Source organism: Berghia stephanieae, chromosome 1 (assembly GCF_034508935.2).
Source record: "Berghia stephanieae isolate SIO BIC M18660-M18661 chromosome 1, UCSD_Bste_1.3, whole genome shotgun sequence".
Taxonomy (NCBI): Eukaryota; Metazoa; Mollusca; class Gastropoda; order Nudibranchia; family Aeolidiidae; genus Berghia; species Berghia stephanieae.
Window position 1 is genome coordinate 103,625,270 of NC_088360.1, and position 20,115 is coordinate 103,645,384.

The window sequence follows — 20,115 nt, forward strand, 5'->3', positions numbered from 1 at the left end:
AGTTTGACTTAGAATTATCAACGAATAAAAAATGGAAGAATAACATTTTATTTAAAAACCCAAGTCTAGAATTAAGTACAACCCTCCAAATGTCTACGACCATACCACGTTCTCGTCCGATCACCGAAGTCAAGCAACGTCGGGCGTGGTCAGTACTTGAATTGGTGACCGCCTGGGAACCCCACGTGTTGTAGCCCCCTCCTCTTTCCTTTGTATTGTTGGCATTCCTAACTTACTTTCTTTTTTTTTTTACCGATTTTTTTACCCTTTTTATTTTGTGTTTTAGCCTTTTTTTTTAAAAAGACAACCAAGATAGAAAATGTCATAGATATATATATTATATATATGATGAGAGAGAGAGCGAGAGAGAGAGAGAGAGAGAGAGAGAGAGAGAGAGAGAGAGAGAGAGAGAGAGAGAGAGAGAGAGAGAGAGAGAGAGAGTTGGTTTTCTCTGATTTTCGTGCTTACGACGCTTTAGCTTTACGGGGCAGTCGTAAAAACTGGGCCAAAACAGATTCGCAATGCCCAATGAGTCTCCTTGTTCTATGGAACCAATTTCTTATTTCGTAAAGTAAGCGTCGCCTGTTGTTAACAATCCTCTTTCCATTAGATCTCTTACAATATCAATCCTTCACTGTATGTCGCCGAGTCGAGTATTTTTAATAAGTACCTCACCTGAGACACAACGCACAAGACACGAGTTTTGCGATCATTCATCCGGCCTCTGGACAAAATTCAACATGTCTTGATTTGTTAAGAAACATGACGTTGTATCGCCGAGACGCCACATTAAAGTACTTAGGCGAAAAAACAAAGTGAACTAAAATAAGGTTCCAAGTTCAATCTTTCCGTGTGTCAATTTGAGATCACATTAAAGTCCAACCCAGACCAAAAAAAAAAAAAGTAATGAAATCAAATAGGTATTAGTTATTAGCGATAAAATAAAATTTTAAATATACTAGTACTAGGACCGGAGAAATATGCCCAAGGACTGCCAATCTACTCTGCTAACTAAAACACTTTATTCAAAATTTTTAAGGGTTTTACGGCTCTTGCAACACATTTATGTCATATCACCGCCAGTGAAAAGGAATAAAATGGGATAGGAAAAAGTTCTAGAATTACAATTAAAACACTCAAGGATAAGTAAGGCAAAGGGAATTACAGTAGTTAAAATAGGGAACAGGTGTAGATTACAAGAGCACACTATCAGTGTACTTAGTTTGAGATCACCTACATGTCTCATCCAGACACAAGCGCAGGTCCCCACCAAGAGGAACACACTCAAATGTTTACAAATAATTTATGTAAAACAAAAATAATACAAGACATGACAGAGAGACGATTTACGAGATAAAAAATATCATCTCCTAAAACTGTAACTATACTTTTGACTGTTTCCCTCCCAGCCAGGGCCAGGACAAAACCAAGTTATGTGATTCCAAGGCAAAGACAGAAAGCAAGTTGGAAAAGACTATGCAGTAAGTGCCTCCCTGTCACTATGGGAGGCCAGGAACCCCACCCAGGCCGGAAAACTTGTCCTTCAAAAATTGATATATTAAATTGACCTTGTCTTGTCAAAAACTCTCAAACCTGATGTCCCAAGCAGTATAGAGTTATGAATCATTATTAAGGACTAAAAAATTAACAACACAGTAAATACATCATAATATAGTCAAATACCGCTTCCCCCCCCCCCCCTCCCCCAAATCCCCGAGGAATAATACCGTGGTCTCAGAATAGAGCAAGATCAAGGACGCAAAGCTGCATAGAATGGGACATATTATGACGTATACTGTTTATTATTAGGTATAGTAGAGGCAGAAAGGATGAGCTCTGAAAATGGACCGGCATAGAACCTCCCGATTCTTGAGGACCAACATTTTCACGCCGTGAGGGATTCTCCACCCAAAGTAGATACCGACAACATTATGCAACCACCTCTCCAAAATGGAAAGAAATATCTACATATAAAGTTCATCAGATCGACAAATCTGTAGTTATCTTATAATAATCTCATACTATCAAGGAAGTAAAATGCATGTCGCATTGTTTGTTCTCAATATCCAAAGATAGAACAAACTTATCCATGCCGCTTTTGATCATGTCTCTAATCAATATTACTCTTACAATAAATTTGAAATAGCTGAGATATAAAAAAGAATGAGACAATGAGATGTCCTTGCTATTTTAGACATACTGAATACTGTACACCTTGTATTACTCTCAAGTGTCTCTCTTTCACACACACACACACACACATACATATATATATATATATATATATATATATATAATATATATATATATATATATATATATATATATCAAGGAATTTACCCAATGGAAACCGTACGGTGCTCTTATTGGCTAACCAACCAGCGGCCTCGATGAGAAAAATATCCGCCATTTTGCTGTTGGCTGGGAATCGCGTTACTATAGTAAACAAGCGCTGATCGGCCGTACATGAAAACAAGTTGCTGCTCGCTCGTTTAACTCAAAATTATTCAAAACGATCTCTCTAAAATGATATAAATGTGACTTCTTAAGGTTTTCTTCACGGTCAAAACCACACAACATTCTATTAATGATTACGTCCGAGGCAAAAAGGAATATTGACAGGTCGACCGAGAGTTGAACTCGTGAGACGACAAACATCAATGCGAAGTGTAGCGAGAGTCAAGCTATTGTTTGTCTTGTCCTATTCTATATAGAGAAAAGGATAAATAGTATAGCCTCGTGTGTGAGTGGTTGCGTGTCATAGTCTTGTTTTTAAATTGTTTCTGTTGTTTATGTGTGTAGTGATGACTCTCTCACACTCAATTTCAATGCCGAAAGAGGAATTCCCGCACACAAGAAAGGGGAATTGGGGTGGTATTTGGCATACATATTGTATAGTATCTAGTTCTAAATAGATAACTGATTAGAATTATATTATGATATATAAACACAATGCCAAATACAATTCCGAAGTTTCCTTATTTCTAATGAAGTAAAGCTCCAAAACCTAATGGTAGTGATTGTAGTACTGAGTGTTAGTGAGGTGATGTGGTGTTGTTGGTGGTTGTAGTTGTAGTAGTAATAGTGATGATGATGTGGTGGTGGTGATGATTGTAGTTGTAGTAGTAGTGGTAGTGATGATGATGTGGTGGTGGTTGTAGTACTAGTGGTAATGGTAATGATATGGTGGTGGTGGTGGTTGTAGTAGTAGTGGTCGTGATGATGATGTGGTGGTGGTGTTTGTAGTAGTAGTGGTAATGATGCGGCTATGTGGTCTAGTAGTATGACACTCGCTTCCGGATCGGAAGGTCCTGGGTTCGAGCCTCGCGCTCGGCGCATAGTTGAGTCCTTGGAAAAGGCTCTTTACTCACATTCTCTCACCGTACTCAGGTGTAAAATGAGTACCTGGCCGTTAACAGAGTTGTCTTTGTCCGAAAAATTGTAATATCGCCTAACAGGCGTCATGTCCCGTCCTACATGTTAAATGTTGACCAGGGACCCCTTGTAAAGCGCTTTGAGCACATTTAGTAGATATTGCACTATATAAAGCTCAATTTAAAAAAAAAATTTCAATGATGATGATATGGTGGTGGTGGTTGCAGTAGTAGTAGTGGTAGTGATGATAATGTGGTGGTGGTTGTAGTTGTAGTAGTAGTGATAGTGATGATGATGTGGTGGTGGTTGTAGTAGTAGTGGTAGTGATGATGATGTGGTTGTGGTGGTTGTAGTAGTAGTTGTAATGGTGATGATATGGTGGTAGTGGTGGTTGCAGTAGTAGTGGTAGTGATGACGATGTGGTTGTGGTGGTTGTAGTAGTAGTGGTAATGGTAATGATATGGTGGTAGTGGTGGTTGTAGTAGTAGTGGTAATGGTAATGATATGGTGGTGGTTGTAGTAGTAGTGGTCGTGATGACGATGTGGTTGTGGTGGTTGTAGTAGTAGTGGTAGTGATGATATTGTGGTGGTGGTTGTAGTAGTTGAGGTAGTGATGTGGTGGTGGTTGTAGTAGTAGTGGTGGTGGTGGTTGTGGTAGTAGTGGTAATGATGATGATATGGTGGTGGTGGTTGCAGTAGTAGTGGTAGTGATGACGATGTGGTTGTGGTGATTGTAGTAGTGGTAGTGATGATGATGTGTTGGTGGTGGTGTAGTAGTAGTGGTAGTGATAATGATGTGGGGCTTGTGGTTGTAGTAGTAGTGTTAGTGATGATATTGTGGTGGTGGTTGTAGTAGTAGATGATGTGGTTGTTGGAAAACACATTACAGGTTATCATAATACATGATTACACACATTCTCTAACTTCATTTTTTGACAGCTTCGTTGTGCCATAAATATACGCAACAGTTCTGAAACATTTTATTGTGGATTTTGATATTGTTTGTTGTTTTTCTTGTGTCATTATGTTGACATAGATACCGAATGAATGGTAATTACTACATTCTCAGCCAACAACAAAATGGCGCTGAATGCTTTCATTGGTGGACACTTTTTAGGTTTCGTACGTATTCTCATTCGTTTAATTCTATGATAATATATATATATATATATATATATATATATATATATATATATATATATATATATATATATATATAATATATATTATATATATATATATATCACATATATCACAGCATCACATGGAAAATCATCTCCAGAGCACAGTCGTACTCCCCCTCTTCTAAGATTTGCAACCTCTGCTTGGAAGAAAAATTCTTCATCATCACTAAACCGAACATAGCAACACTCAACAGAAGAAACGAACTAACTTCCTCATGCAGACACAGAAACAAACACCTTTTATGTAATTACGAACCTCCATAAACACGAATCTATAAAAATACGAAAACACAACAATCTACTTTCACTTCCACTTCCTGATGAGAGCAACGCTCGATAACAACGTTGTAGAAGTCAAACTATCTTAATTATATTTCAAATGTTTATATATATAACTTTTTGTTTCGGGAGATGATTTTTTGTCCTTGTAAATCATCTGTTCTGTTGTTCTATTTTAGAGGGTTTTTTTGTGTTTGCAATATATTTTGTAAGCATTTGAGTGTATTACTCAGGGCTTCCATTGTGTCTGGATGGGACTTTTAGGCGATTTCAACATGTGCCCCCTGTACAGTCTAGCCTTATTGTGTCACCTTTCCTTTTTTTTTTTTTTCACTGTAGAATCCACGTAAAGTCAATTTCAGATTAAAATCAACACCTTTTATATATATATATATATCATTCAATGAAAGAAATATTTGACTTCAAACTTTCTGAGCAAGATTGTACAACGGACGAGAGATCAAATTTAAAAAGTAAGAGAGATGGACCAATTTAAACAGGGAACAGAAGGGATTGCAAACCATCCAGAACCACAGTGGAATTCTGATACTATCAGTGACAAAGCTATCATGGACGGACCAGAAAGATGGTTGACTTTACCCATTATGAATGGAACACAAGATGTATAACAGAAAATTTGGGACCAACAAAAGGTGTTGATTTTAATCTGAAATTGACTTTACGTGGATTCTACAGTGAAAAAAAAAAGGAAAGGTGACACAATAAGGCTAGACTGTACAGGGGGCACATGTTGAAATCGCCTAAAAGTCCCATCCAGACACAATGGAAGCCCTGAGTAATACACTCAAATGCTTACAAAATATATTGCAAACACAAAAAAAAACCCTCTAAAATAGAACAACAGAACAGATGATTTACAAGGACAAAAAATCATCTCCCGAAACAAAAAGTAGACATTTGACCGTTTCCCTCTCAGCCAAGGACTCTAGCCATTACCTTAACAAAACAAAGTAACCTCATTCCATGTCTAAGACTGATAGGAACCTGGAAAAGGAAATTTTTACAGGGGTCGGCGGGGGGATAGAAGAAACAGCAAAGGTGATCCCCGTCCTACACAGGACAAAAGACCCCATCCTTCATGTGGTCGTATTCACAATAACAAGGATACTTAACCACAAGGAATAAACATGATACACTGTATTATGATAAAAGAAGAGATAGAAAGTACAGCACTGGGATACTAACAACACTTTTAAGACACTCCTGCACAAGTAAAATTGATGTTTGGAAAGTAAAAAATGAAAACTCTTTTTAAGTTTAAATGCGCTTAAAAGCACTCCAAAAAAAAAAAAAACAAAAAAAAAAAGTAAGGCACTAGTAAAAAGAATTAAATTAAAAGTATTTACCAAGAGCAATATATCTAAAATGTTCCACCAAGACGCAGGGACAGAAACTCCACTATATACTCATGTTTACAAAATAAATAGTATCACTAAATGAAAACGATAATGAAGCAACAAAAAGAAGGGAGGAATAATTTAGAAATAAAAATAATGGCTACGCTTATTTGTACTACCACTGCAAATAACGCCAGAGCTTATTTGTACTCTTACTAAAAATAGAATTTGCGTAATTACTAAAAATATAACATTTTATACGGATAGAACTGCAATATACAATGAATTATCTGGAAGTCAAAAAGTGACCACTTCATCTCATCACATCTATTATTACAAGTTGATTTTGACGGACTTTGGTAATTCTTCACTCTTTTCAAGTCACAGAATACTCAGTTTACAAGGTAAGCATACGAAATGCACATTTTAATTCATTTCTTATTTTTATAACTAAACATGCTTTGGGGTTGTGTGTTTGTTGATTGTGCATCAGCTGACGACACATTTGTCGCTACCGCGAATTACTTAACTTTATTACTTTATTTTGTGAAAAATAACAATAACAGGGCTTAAAAAAAATTAAAATACTAATTTCCCCCCCCCCCAAATATTTTAAATCAGCCTTCCATGTCAAGCGATTAAAACCAGGTGTTTCAATGTTCGATCCCCAGTCAAAAGGTTGCTAATTTTATCAAGATCAAGAGGTTTCGAGTACTCACGACATTCCAGGCTCAGGGTCCTTTAAAAAAATACTTTTCATTCAGTTATTGTTATTATCTTTATTATGGCCGACACAGCATGCATTGTCCATACTTTTTCAAAACTTTTTTTTTTGGGGGGGGGGGGGGGGGGCTGTTTTTTTATATCGGAAAATTGGGTTTTGTATGTTATGTTCATGGAGAGAGAGAGAGAGAGATAGAGAGAGAGAGAGAGAGAGAGAGAGAGAGAGAGAGAGAGAGAGAGAGTAATATTTTATAATGATAAGATATCTGTAGTGGTAGTATTATTAGTAGTTTTGAAATGCCTATGATGATGACAATGTGAGATAATTATATTCGTGTGATTATTTTTATTATATTTTTTTAAAAAATTACGTACGGCTATGTCGTAGTGGTATGACACTCGCTTTTGGACCGGAAGGTCCTGGGCTCGAGCCTCGCTCGGCGCATAGTTGAGCCCTTGGAAAAGGCACTTTGCTCACTTTCTCTCACCGGACTCAGTTGTAAAATGTGTACTTGGCCGTTAACTGCGTTGTCTCTGTCCGAAGAAATTGTAATATCGCCTAACAGACGTTATGTCCCGTTCAACAGGCGAAGTGTTGCTGTTATAAACTTTAGCATTGGCATGTATGTGCCTATTTTGCTGTAGTGAATTTAATTTAATTTTTTGTTTTCATCGACAGCTAACATGAAAGAACACTGTTGACGTTACTGGTGTCCTGACAATCCATAAAGATGCTGGCTCAAGGGCTATTCTGGCAAGGTGTGTTGAGGCAAACCTTTGCCTGTGGCAAAACTCATCAATCAGCAAACCATCATCTGGGCCAGCAGACCAGAGTGTCTGCATGCACTTTTTGACAATGGTTAGTAATGTTTTCAAATCTCCATTGCGCCTTTACATTTTTTATTGGTGATCAATAAAATAAATGCTCATTTTTCTAAATGAAAATGGCAAAGCATCATTTGAATTGAATTACTACTGAATGTATTAACTTAACGACAGACTATAGTTTGTTGCCAAGAGTTTTGTTCTATGGATGTAAAACCAATGAAATTTCAAGTGTGTTGGTGTGAATAATGATCATTTTTTAAAAATTGCTATGTCTTTGACAAATGCATTTTATGACAATAATGCCATTTTCAAAAATTGCTAATGAAATGTGTCTCTTTTTTATTTCAATTTTTCCATCCAGAGCAGGATCAACCCTCTTTGTGGAACTACAAAAAAAGTGGTGGCAAACAAGTAGTGTTGACTTTTTCTGTATTGAGGCGAAAGAGATTTTTATTCCAAGGGTTTGGGAAAGCAAATTGCTTTTTATTCAGAGCTAGTGCACTATTTAACTGTTTTATTGTCTAAAATAGAATTGATTTTGCAGTTCAACTTGACTAGATATCTAATTTTATACGACTTGTTTCTCAAGTAGAATAAAAAAATGAAAAATGAGGATAGCGTGCCATATCATATTTTGAAAAATCATTTAATATATCTAGAAATCATCTGTATAACCTATTGTATACAGTAAATAATTAGGTTTTGTGATTATAATGATGAATTCATAAGGTATGACATCATATTTGACCACAAAATTATTTTATCTCTGGGCGTAAAAAAATCAATTTTACAGCATTTTTTTTTTATCTAAGGGGTATGGGTTAGTGAACCGATTATAATTTTTTTTAGACTTAGATCAATCTACAAAATTTTCGTTTTCTTGTCCTATTACGGTCATATTTTGAAAGTTTGATGGATCATTTCTTTTAGTTGTCTGCAAAATCAGCCTTTTAACTTTATGTCAAATTATAGAAAAAGCTTGCGCTTTCTCAAATGTCTGTTTTATGGCATTTGTCTGATTTTCTAGCAATCCTACCTCAATCATTTTCCTTTAAATTATCTTCAAATTTATTCAGAATCTTTTCTCTATGATGTGTTTTACATCATGATGTGCAGGTGGTTGGATGGGAGCATCACCCTTGAATCATATACCTATGATGTTCGCATGGGTGTACGATCCGATAGTGATGTCGTTTCTTCTTCTCTTTACTAGCCTATCCTGCTTCTTTGGTTTGTGATTGTATTTTTGACAGGGGATACTTTTTTTCCTGTAAATCCTCTGCCTGTTTGTTCTTGGTTATTTATAATTTAGCTTATGATATCTTTAGGTTATGATTTTGATTGACATTTGTACTATTTTTGTTAGATTGCTTGTTTTTTTGTTTCAGCGGTCTCTCATATAACCTCAATTGTGTTGGAAGAGACCTAAAGCAACAAACAAACAAAAAAAAACATCATGATGTAAGTGTTTGGAGGTAAATTAAAATTTAGCAATTTTATAAATTTTAAAATTCATTTGTTCCTGTCGATCCGCGCTAAATTTTCAGTTGAAATCAAATAAAAATTCTAAAAAATTATTCCAAGAGTTTTCATGATATAGCTATTTATGAAAGAAACATTGTGTTTAAATTTGAAAGAAATTTATATGCTAGTTTTTGGTGCATCTATGTTAGAAATTTTAGGGTTTTACGTCTAATTTTAGCTTATGTTGCCCCTTAAAAAAGTTGTTTTTTAAATTCAGTTATTTTTGGTGTTTAGCATCAAATTATACATTACATTATTCGTTCATGAGATATAATTAAAGAATTTTAGAACTATAAAGCATATTTGACCACTAAAGTAATTTTTTGGTGAATAACAGCAGATATTAAATTATTTCGCAATTTTTTTTCTTAGAGGTATGGGTTAGCGAATCGTTTATAATTTTTTTCAGAATTTGATCAATTTATAAAATATTACTGTTTTCTTGTTCCATATTGGTTATACTTGATGAATGTTGGCCTTTGTCTGCATAATTAGCTTTATTATCAAATTAAAGACAAATTTTTCATTTTCTCAAAATTTCATTGTGCGTCATTCTCTGATTTTCTAACATTCACATCTGGATTGTTTCCCATCAGATTGTCTTCAAATTTGGTCAGAATTTTTCTTATGATGTGTTTTGCATCATGATGGTTGGGTTTTGGGCTAAACAAAAATTTAGCAGTTTTATGAATTTTTAAATCAATTTTTTTTTCCTGTCATGTCAGTCACACCAAATTTTCACTAAGAAATCGAAAAAAAATTGTGAAAAATTTATTTTCAAGACTATTGCTAAACCTATCCATCTTGTTGTAAGAAACATTTTGTGTAAATTTGAAAGAGATCTGTTCGTTGTTTTTTTCTGCATCACTGTAAGAATTTTTGGGGTCTAATTTGAGCTTATATTGTCCCCCCTGGTGGTAGGGATTTGGTGGCTAATAGTATTAGCGCTGGTGTTAGGGACTCAGTAATAGCCATGTGGTAGGAACTCGGCGAGTAAAAGTGCTGGTGATAGGGATTCAACGAGTAAAAGCGCTGGTGGTAGGGACTCAGTGAATAAAAGCGCTGGTCATAGGGACTCGATGAGTAAAAGCTCTATGACTCGCTGAGTAATAGCGCTGGTGGTAGGGACTCGGTGAGTAATAACGCTGGTCGTAGGTGCTCAGTGAGTAAAAGCTCTATGACTCTGTAATAGCGCTGGTGGTAGGGACTCAGTGAGTAATAGCGCTGGTCGTAGGGACTCAGTGAGTAAAAGCTCTATGACTCAGTGAGTAAAAGCGCTGGTGGTAGGGACTCGGTGAGTTATAGCGCTGGTGGTAAGGACTCGGAGAGTAAAAGCGCTGGGTAGGGACTCGGTGAGTTATAGCGCTGGTGGTAGGGACTCGGTGAGTAAAAGCTCTATAACTCAGTAATAGCACTGGTGGTAGGGACAGTGTCAGTGAGTAAAAGCGCTGGTGGTAGGGACTCGGTGAGTTATAGCACTGGTGGTAGGGACTCAGTGAGTAAAAGCTCTATAACTCGGTAATAGCACTGGTGGTAGGGACAGTGACAGTGAGTAAAAGCGCTGGTGGTAGGGACTCGGAAGAGTAAAAGCACTGGTGGTAGGGACTCAGTGAGTAAAAGCTCTATGACTCAGTGAGTAAAAGCGCTGGTGGAAGGGACTCGAAGGGTAAAAGCGCTGGGTAGGGACTCGGTGAGTTATAGCGCTGGTGGTAGGGACTCGGTGAGTAAAAGCTCTATAACTCAGTAATAGCACTGGTGGTAGGGACTCAGTGAGTAAAAGCTCTATAACTCGGTAATAGCACTGGTGGTAGGGACAGTGACAGTGAGTAAAAGCGCTGGTGGTAGGGACTCAGTGAGTAAAAGCTCTATGACTCAGTGAGTAAAAGCGCTGGTGGAAGGGACTCGAAGAGTAAAAGCGTTGGGTAGGGACTCGGTGAGTTATAGCGCTGGTGGTAGGGACTCGGTGAGTAAAAGCTCTATAACTCAGTAATAGCACTGGTGGTAGGGACAGTGTCAGTGAGTAAAAGCGCTGGTGGTAGGGACTCGGTGAGTAAAAGCTCTATGACTCAATGAGTAAAAGCGCTGGTGGTAGGGACTCGGTGAGTTATAGCGCTGGTGGTAGGGACTCGGTGAGTTATAGCACTGGCGGTAGGGACTCAGTGAGTAAAAGCTCTATAACTCGGTAATAGCACTGGTGGTAGGGACAGTGACAGTGAGTAAAAGCGCTGGTGGTAGGAACTCGGAAGAGTAAAAGCACTGGTGGTAGGGACTCAGTGAGTAAAAGCTCTATGACTCAGTGAGTAAAAGCGCTGGTGGAAGGGACTCGAAGAGTAAAAGCGCTGGGTAGGGACTCGGTGAGTTATAGCGCTGGTGGTAGGGACTCGGTGAGTAAAAGCGCTGGTGGTAGGGACTCGGTGAGTTATAGCACTGGTGGTAGGGACTCGGTGAGTAAAAGCTCTATGACTCAGTGAGTAAAAGCGCTGGTGGTAGGGACTCGGTGAGTAAAAGCTCTATGACTCAATGAGTAAAAGCGCTGCTGGTAGGGACTGTTTGTTTGTTTGTTTTTTAGGGTTTTACGGTGCTTGCAACACATCAAGGTCATATCAGCGCCAGTAAAAAGGAAGAAATGGGATAGTAAAAAGTTATAGAATTCAATTAAAGCACCCAAGAAAAGGTAAGACAAAGGGGAATTTGTTCAAATGGGAAACAGATGTAGATACCAAGAGCACACCATCAAAGTACTTAGTTTAAGATCATCTAAAAGTCTCATCCAGACACAAGCACAGGTCCCGACTAAGAGGAATACACTCAAATGTTAACAAATCAAATATAATATGTAAATAAAACATAATACAGTACATAACAGAGAGATGATTTCCAATGAAAAAAATATCATCTCCCAAAACTAACTATACATTCGACTGCTTCCCTCTCAGCCAGGACCAGGACAAAACCAAGTAATCTCATTCCAAGACAAAGACAGAAAGCATGTTGGAAAACAGATATAAGGGGAAAGAAGACACAGTATGAACCCCCTGCCCACTATGGGAGGTCAGGAACCCCGCCCAGGTGGTAGGGACTGGGTGAGTAATAGCGCTGGTGGTAGGGACTCAGTGAGTAAAAGTGCTGGTAGGAATTCAGTGGTGTCACTGATTTTATGACATTAGAATATAAAGAGATTACAACTACAATCGGACTAATGATTTTACAAAAGGTCCCCACAAAAGTATATCTTTAAATTATTAAACAAGTCTGTTGATTAAATTAAATTATAATTTTATTTTAAAAGTAAAAGATCAAGAAAATGTCAAAATAAAAATGAAAGTTTTGACAACCAAAATGTACCTATTCCGTAACATATAAAGACACACAAACAAATCTTGTCTTCTTGCTCCTCTGTAATCTTGACACAGCATTGCTCTGATGTGTATCATGAACACTACTTCACTCTATACCGATCACGACCCAACAAGTATTGAGAACAACCATGCTTCTCAAATTTGTTTTACATACAGGACTTTGCACTATCCTTTTGAATCTGGATAGAGACTTGACCGACTCAATTGTTAACGGGCACCTTTTTACTATCACACTCTTTTATTGGGATGTGATATTACGACTTATAATGTCCCTTTTTATTTCGTCACTGACCGACCACCTTTGAAATTTTGATATTCTACAACACAGTGTTTGGTCTCCTGTGTTATATTTGTTTTATTCTGTATCGACCTGTATAACACAGTTTCGGCCTTCTCTGTGTTATATTTTTATTGGGACATATAGGAACAGATTTGCCTTCTCTGTACTATAAATTGGTCACCCGTTCACGGACTGACACAGTACAGTAGCCTGCACTATGCCTTGCTATCTTCCGGCCCCAAACGTACTTCACACAATCAACCCTGCATTATGTGAAGGATAGCTAGTGACGTTTGGCGACTGAGAGACGTTGTCATTACAAGATAGCATAGCAACAGGTTTGAAAATACCAACTTGTGGTTGCCTAAAGCTAATATCCCATTGAGACTTAAGCTCGTTCTACAGTAACGTGACAGCCCCCACCCACGTTAAAAATTTACTTTTTTGGTGGTTTATTACATGAAAATAAATTTTACGAATGGACAATGAGTAAAGGTATTAAGGGAATTCTGTATGAAATTTCCTGTGTAGAGTCACATTTGAAAAATTTCGCAGTCTAACTGTCTCTGTTGTGTCAAGGGCATCTTTATGGTCGCATGTCTCTGTTATCTGGAGTCCCTGTCTGGTCAGTCTGTGCGTCCATAACGTCTGTGGTCTCTCTGTCTGGTCAGTTTGTGTGTCCATAACGTCTGCGGTCTCTGTCTGGTCAGTCTGTGTGTCCATAACTTCTGTGGTCTCTGTCTGGGCAGAGTGTGTATTTATAATGTCTGTGGTCTCTGGTCAGTAAGTGCATTTACAATGTCTGGTGTCTCTGAAAAGTCAGAAAGAGGGTTAGAATGGGGATTTGTCTGTATTAAGTCAGTCATGTCGACAATGTCAAAGTCTTTATCTTCAGAGACAAGAGTCAAAAATTGTTCCAACTGGGAGATTCTTTGCAGAAACTGATGTTCTACCATAACTTGAAACAAGCTATTGATCCTGTTTGTCACTGAAGATACAATTCGATACAGTCCTTCCTGTGTATTTGTCACACGTCATACTGGTACAATGTCAGTTTCAGGTTGGTCATGGATTTCCAGTCTTTCGCCCGCCATGACCCTCATCATCTATGCACATAATATTCACAAGTGGATACAAATATCGATTTACCTTGTATGTTACATCCATAACAAACACATCACAAAAAACACTCAAATCACGCCTCATTCTTCCCGTTACTTAAAACAAATACTCAAAACCACCATCCTCATTCACACTGAACTTTGTTACACCTCCTTCCTCCTCTATCTCTCTCAGTAATTCCTGTACCGTCTCACCGTCCGTCCTGTCAATATCAGTCTTGAACAATCTCCGCTGCAAATCTTCGACATCTTTAGGCAATACATTTTATCCTTGGCTTGATTGAATGTATTGCCTAAGTTGGGTTGTGGACACCTTTGTTTTAGCCATAGCCTTCACTGTCTCATTCACGAGGGGCAGGCGATTCTCCGGATAAAGTGAGGATGGCTAAATGTAAAAAGAAAAAAGATTAAAAGTACAAAATTGTATGCAATAGCATTCAATTCAGACCTGCCAGCTAACAAAACAAAAAAAAAAGCATTTTATTTTTTATTGACAATTTAAAGACAAAAATCTGCATATAAACCCATAATGCACGAGTTGTGTTTGTCACTCTAAAATACTTGAATGAACTAAAATGCAACAGGCGCTCATCAAATTCAAGGGTTAAATGAATGACTGCAGAATTCCCAAAAAATGTCGCTTCATTGTCTTTGTAACATTTTCATGGCATACAAAAACGCAATAGAGTGGTCACCATTTATAATTAGTCCTCAGAAATCAAGCACTTATAACTGCACCGTACTCATAGTCAAAGTCAAATTTTATTTTAAAAAGTCTATGGACAACCATCAAATCTTAAAATTCCTTATCTGGAACAAAAAATAAACAAAGACAAAAAAAAAAAAGACCCAAAAAAATACCACCACCTAGATCTGCTTATATTGTCTTACAGGACTTAATAGCGCTTACAACATTATAAAAAGGATGATATGGTGACTGATTCAATAGGGAACAGTAGATTTCACGAGCACCTCAAAGATGTACCAATTTTGACATTACCTCAAAGTCTCACCGAGACACAAGCAAAGGATCCTGCTAAAACATTTACATAATGCAATAATATTCAAAACCTATAACTATAACAGTACATAACAGAGAGATGATTTACAGTATAAAAAATCATCTCAAGAAGAAAGGTACTGTATTTGACTGTCTGCATCCCAACTAAAGACCCCTGCAAGAACCAGGAAAAAAATGAGCAATCTTAATCCATAACAAAGACAGGGAGCAACATGGAACTATATATTACACTCAATAGTGGGAGGGGGGAGGGACAATTAAGTACTGAAAATATAAAGTAACAAGAAAAGAAAAAATAATACATATTTATAAAAAAAATTGAGTCTAATTGCGACTAAAATAGAATTTGCGATTAATTGCTGTCAAGTGTAAATTTTTCGGCAGCGAAAAACTGTAGGGACAAAATGTCGATGGAAAATTAAGTATAAAATGAATGAGTCTTACTAATTTATCGCATGGGTGATTAGCCCCTGTAACCCTCAGAAGCCAGTATTAATTTCAGAGTCCTGCATGGTAAGAAAAACTTTTTATTACAAAATAATAAAATTATCCACAACATAGTATGATAAAATATTAATAGCGTTGTCACTTGCATAACTCAATTGTGAAGGATTTCAACATGCAGATTATAGAGCAATTGAAAATAAATCTTAATAAGACATTCAATAATAATACTAATCCAGCGCAATCAGATTTTTTGAACAAATCAAGTCTTTCACTTTTTAAAACTGTTCTGGTAATAGATGAACTATTGTCTTGCTGCATTACATCGTGCAGCCCGCCCACTGAAGACTGTAAATGAGCTGCAGATAGGCACACATTGCCTCTTCCTCTGGATGTTTTAAAATTCAGAATCAGTTTGATTGCTTTATTAAAATTGTCTTGGCAATCAAGATAGAAAAGCTGATGGTGATAATTTACTTCCGAGTTATACTGAAATATTATAACCTTTTCATGTTTTTTTAAATATGTAAAAGTAAAAAAACACCTCCTGCCCCCGTCCAAAAACAACCTCCTACCTCTGGTTAGGGCGAACTCCTTTGCTTGAAGTCAATTGCTTTTTGCCCTGCTTGCATTCATAGACACAAAAGTCATAAATTAGCCAACTTTCCTCAGGGTGATATGATGGAAGCTGAAAAACACGGAATAATATAAAAGATCATAACATAAATACCTAAATATTAAGTTTAAAAATTGCAATATTTTCTCCAACTGAGACAAAGGTGTTACAGTTCAGTACGTTAGAAGAATAAGAAAGTAAGTCGAGAGTTTTCTCGAAGAACTTAAATTTGTGACGTGGTACTCAAATCAGGGACTAGGTCAAAAGCTGAATGGAATGGCACAAATGGAAAGCCAAAGGCATGTTGTTTTCAATATTTAAAGTCAATAAAAATTCAAATTCTGTGCATTCTAATATTAGGCAAACAACTACAGACCACACTAAATTGAATTGTATTAAGTAAAAGGATCTTGTCACATTCAATCAAGCTGTCGAAAAATTACTTCATTATAAATTGAAGTTCAGATCGCATGTTTGAAGCCGTATTAGGAAAATTCAGGTATCTGTGTATAAGCCAAGTTTCATCAAAATCACAGTGGCAACGAGTGTCTAATATTTGCCACCAGATACACTCGTAAAATTTGAGTGTAGGCCTATTTAGCAAAATCATATATTAGGAATGGTTTATACTACATCATAAAGTAGCGCATGCCCGTCATCATCCTGCATCTTTTTTATATATATATATATATATAAATATTAAAAAAAGAATTGAGCTTTCATAAGCCGCAATATCCACCAAACATGCTCAAAGCACTTTACTAAGGATCCATGACTAGCAGCAACACGTAACAAGTAGAACGTTAGGCGATGTTTTTCTTCTGACAGACAACGCTCTTAGCGGATAGGAAATCATACACATGAGTACAGTGAGAGAATGTGAGTCCTTGACGAGGCTCGACCCCAGGACCTTCCAATCCGGAAGTGAGTGCCACACAGCCGCATATATCTTGGCTGTTCTTGAGAATTTGCCAAAGACCTACAAACTAATTAGTAAAAAGAGGGGAGATGGGCAGAAATAGACAGACAGATACACACTCAGAGAGAGAGAGAGAGAATAATATCAGTTGCCTGTGGTGTCAGTCCGTTTAGGAGTGAGGTGGCGGAAGAAGTAGTCTAGCACTAGTACTTGGGTAGTAGTAGTAAGTAGTAAATAGGGGAGGTCTTCTGCACGTTCCTTGAGCTAAGGAAAGTATTCCTTCAACTAACCTTAAAATAAAAAATAAAACCTTGTACATTTCCAACACTTGGACCTGCACTATGACCTATAACTAAAACTAACAGACAAAAAAAAACCCCGCTAAGACTCCTCTCCAGTACCTTTCAATATTTCAAATTGAATTATAATGGCTGCGGAAAACTAAAACAATGGTCATATAAGGAAATTTACAAATCAATCAAGTTGTTCTACAGGTTTTAAAATGAAAATATGAAGTAACAAGATATCACTCTAATATAGTGACACCTAACTAACACTAGACATCACACCAGCAGCAATGCTGAGCGGAGTAATTTTACTTTTTTCACTAGCAACCAAGTTGCCACATTGGATTTTCTTTCTTTACTTTTTTTTTAGTGTTCTGCTAATGTGCAATCTACATTTAAAATAAAAAGTGGCATCTTTCATTTCTTCTAATTCTTAACAGACACGATTATGTCCACTTCACATCTCAACAACAGGGACAATTTTTTTCACTTCTTGAGGCAGTTTTTTCTTCTTTTAAATTTCATTTTTTTAAAGCTTCTTTATTGATTTGTTTATAAGTTCTATTGTTCTTCTTTTTATTATAATTTCATTGTCAATATCATTTTCATCAGCATACTTTTACAGTACTTTTACCATGTTATTCTTACGCTCTTACAATTACAGTACAGTACAGCAGAGCGATACCTAACGCAGACCTTTAAAGTGCTACTAAATTTGAAAAATTAAAATAAAACGTTTGACAAAAGATCCACAGTTCAAAAGCTAAAACAACTATAAAGTGAAACTACCTCGAGGCTCAAGGAACATCGGGGGTAAGGTCTCCCGCCCATACTGGGCACTGTGGGACTGGAAGTCTAGAGAGCTGCGCCGGTGGAACCCGTAATTTAGTTTCTTAAACGGTTCCGATCATTCAGGAGAGGCGTAGTACCTATCTAGTTGTAGTTATTAGTAGAAGAAGAAGAAGGAGCATGTTCAGGTTCAAGTTCAACCCTCTTAGTAGGCACTTGCAAGAATTTTTCAAAATAGTGGCTATGGGCATGGGTATTAATTTAGCGTAGAAAAATAAAGGGGAGTGAAACATTAATTAGAGTGAAAAATTATCGCTCTGTCTCAACTGGTTAAAAAGTTATGACCGTTTATGTGGTGGAAAATCTCTATACATAGCTTAATAGAAAAAATGTGACCAAAGCACAGCATCCCAATGGATAATCACGTATAATTCAGAAACAGCTTCAGATACAACTTTGAAATTTTTACATGTGGTAAATCAACATCTCTGTAATACATTGCAAACAGAAAATGAATTATTTATTGAGAAAGAAAAGTATAGTTTAGAGCTGAGACAGCTGAAATCAAGGAAAAATAGATCACGACATAGTGTATCATACAAATGAATGACCTATTGGAATTTTGGAAAAGTCAATAATAAAATATTTATTCACATGAAGATAGACCAAATACACCACTGAATCGGCGTCATTTAGTTGTTCACTTTGAACTTTTCAAAATGAAAATAGACCTCATAAAAGCAAAGATATGAACTGACAAATGTTTGAGGTGGTGTACTCTTCTTAGTCGATAGAGTTAGAGTGAGAATGACGAGAAATGAGTTGCCACTTAATTAAGGAAAAGAATTGTCGTATCTAGTTTACTTACCTTCTTTGTTGACTTTTTAATAAAAAGTACATTATTCTCATTTTCGAATGTTTTCAAATTGGAGAAAAGATGAGAATGTCTCGTTTACCGAGAGGGCCATTTTTTTTGCTTCACATTTCTCAAAGAAAGACCGCGAAAAGTGGAGGCTGGTCGGCTGGTCCTTGAAAGCTCACAAATGCAACTTTAAACGCATAAGAGTGCTGGGAGTAGGTAGCTACAAAGAGGTAAAGGAGCGGTGGTTTGCAACTTTAAACACATAAGAGTTCTAGGAGTACAAATAGTGAAAAGCGGTAGTTTTCGCTATTTGTAGTGGTAGTACAAATAACCACTTCGAAAAATAATATCCCCAGTTAAAAGATCGATAAATTTGATTGTTTCCTTCTCACATTTCATTCTCGAGTCACAGAAGAGTAATCATTCCAGAGACAAAGAAGAGTGACCTCTCTGACTCACAATGAGGGCCTAGTTTTGTTTTTAAGGGTTTTACGGCGCTTGCAACACATTATTAAAATTAGGTTATATCAGCGCAAGTAAAAAGGAAGAAAATGGGATAGTAAAAAGTTCTAGAATTACAATTAAAACACCCACGAAAAAGTAAGACATAGGGGAACTGGGAACAAATAGGGATCAGATGTATATTCCAAGAGCACACCACCAATGTACTTTGATGTTTTTTTGTTTTTGTTTTTAAGGGTTTTACGGCGCTTGCAACACATTTAGGTCATATCAGTGCCAGTAAAAAGGAAGAAAATGGGATAGTAAAAAGTTCTAGAATTACAATAAAGCATCCAAGAAAAGGGAAGACAAAGGGGAATTGGTTCAAATAAGAAACAGGTGTAGATTCCAAAAGCACTCTATCAAAGTACTTAGTTTGAGATCACTAAAAGTCTCATCCAGACACAAGCACAGGTCCCCGTTAAGAGGAACACACTCAAATGTTTTACAAATCATATATAATATAAAGAAAGCATAATACAGTGCATAACAGAGAGATGATTTACAATGAAAAAAATATAATCTCCCAAAACTAGCTATACATTCGACTGTTTCCCTCTCAGCCAGGGGATCTGGCCAGGACCAGGACAAAACCAAGTAATCTCATTCCAAGACAAAGACAGAAAGCATGTTGGAAAACAGATA

General features: G+C 36.8%; 1 protein-coding gene and 1 long non-coding RNA gene across 3 annotated transcripts; one reads left to right on the top strand and one right to left on the bottom strand.

Moving 5' to 3' along the window:
• Positions 1-5,320: 5,320 nt before the first annotated feature.
• On the top strand, positions 5,321-8,313 carry LOC144962239 (uncharacterized). The gene is made up of 3 exons (XM_078895173.1): positions 5,321-5,461; positions 7,611-7,778; positions 8,109-8,313. Exons 1-3 carry the CDS (start codon positions 5,321-5,323, stop codon positions 8,160-8,162), a joined length of 363 nt encoding a protein of 120 aa, XP_078751299.1. The 3' UTR covers positions 8,163-8,313.
• Positions 8,314-12,530: 4,217 nt separating this feature from the next.
• LOC144962619 (uncharacterized) lies at positions 12,531-19,232 on the bottom strand. Of its 2 annotated transcripts, XR_013643501.1 has the most exons (4): positions 18,976-19,232; positions 16,072-16,184; positions 15,497-15,558; positions 12,531-14,416 (listed from the first exon to the last, which is right to left on the bottom strand). It is a non-coding gene; the product is annotated as an uncharacterized LOC144962619 (long non-coding RNA). The 2 variants fall into 2 exon arrangements; XR_013643500.1 differs by lacking the exon at positions 18,976-19,232 and having other exon boundaries at positions 16,072-16,769.
• Positions 19,233-20,115: the final 883 nt, after the last annotated feature.

What these genes read in the sequence shown, in the direction of transcription:
- LOC144962239 (XM_078895173.1), top strand. Translation starts at nt 5,321, where the DNA reads ATGGACCAATTTAAACAGGGAACAGAAGGGATTGCAAACCATCCAGAA. An exon ending in TTATGAATGGAACACAAGAT is followed by an intron (nt 5,462 to 7,610) that starts GTATAACAGAAA and finishes CTAACATGAAAG; the next exon opens with AACACTGTTGACGTTACTGG. An exon ending in GCATGCACTTTTTGACAATG is followed by an intron (nt 7,779 to 8,108) that starts GTTAGTAATGTT and finishes TTTTCCATCCAG; the next exon opens with AGCAGGATCAACCCTCTTTG.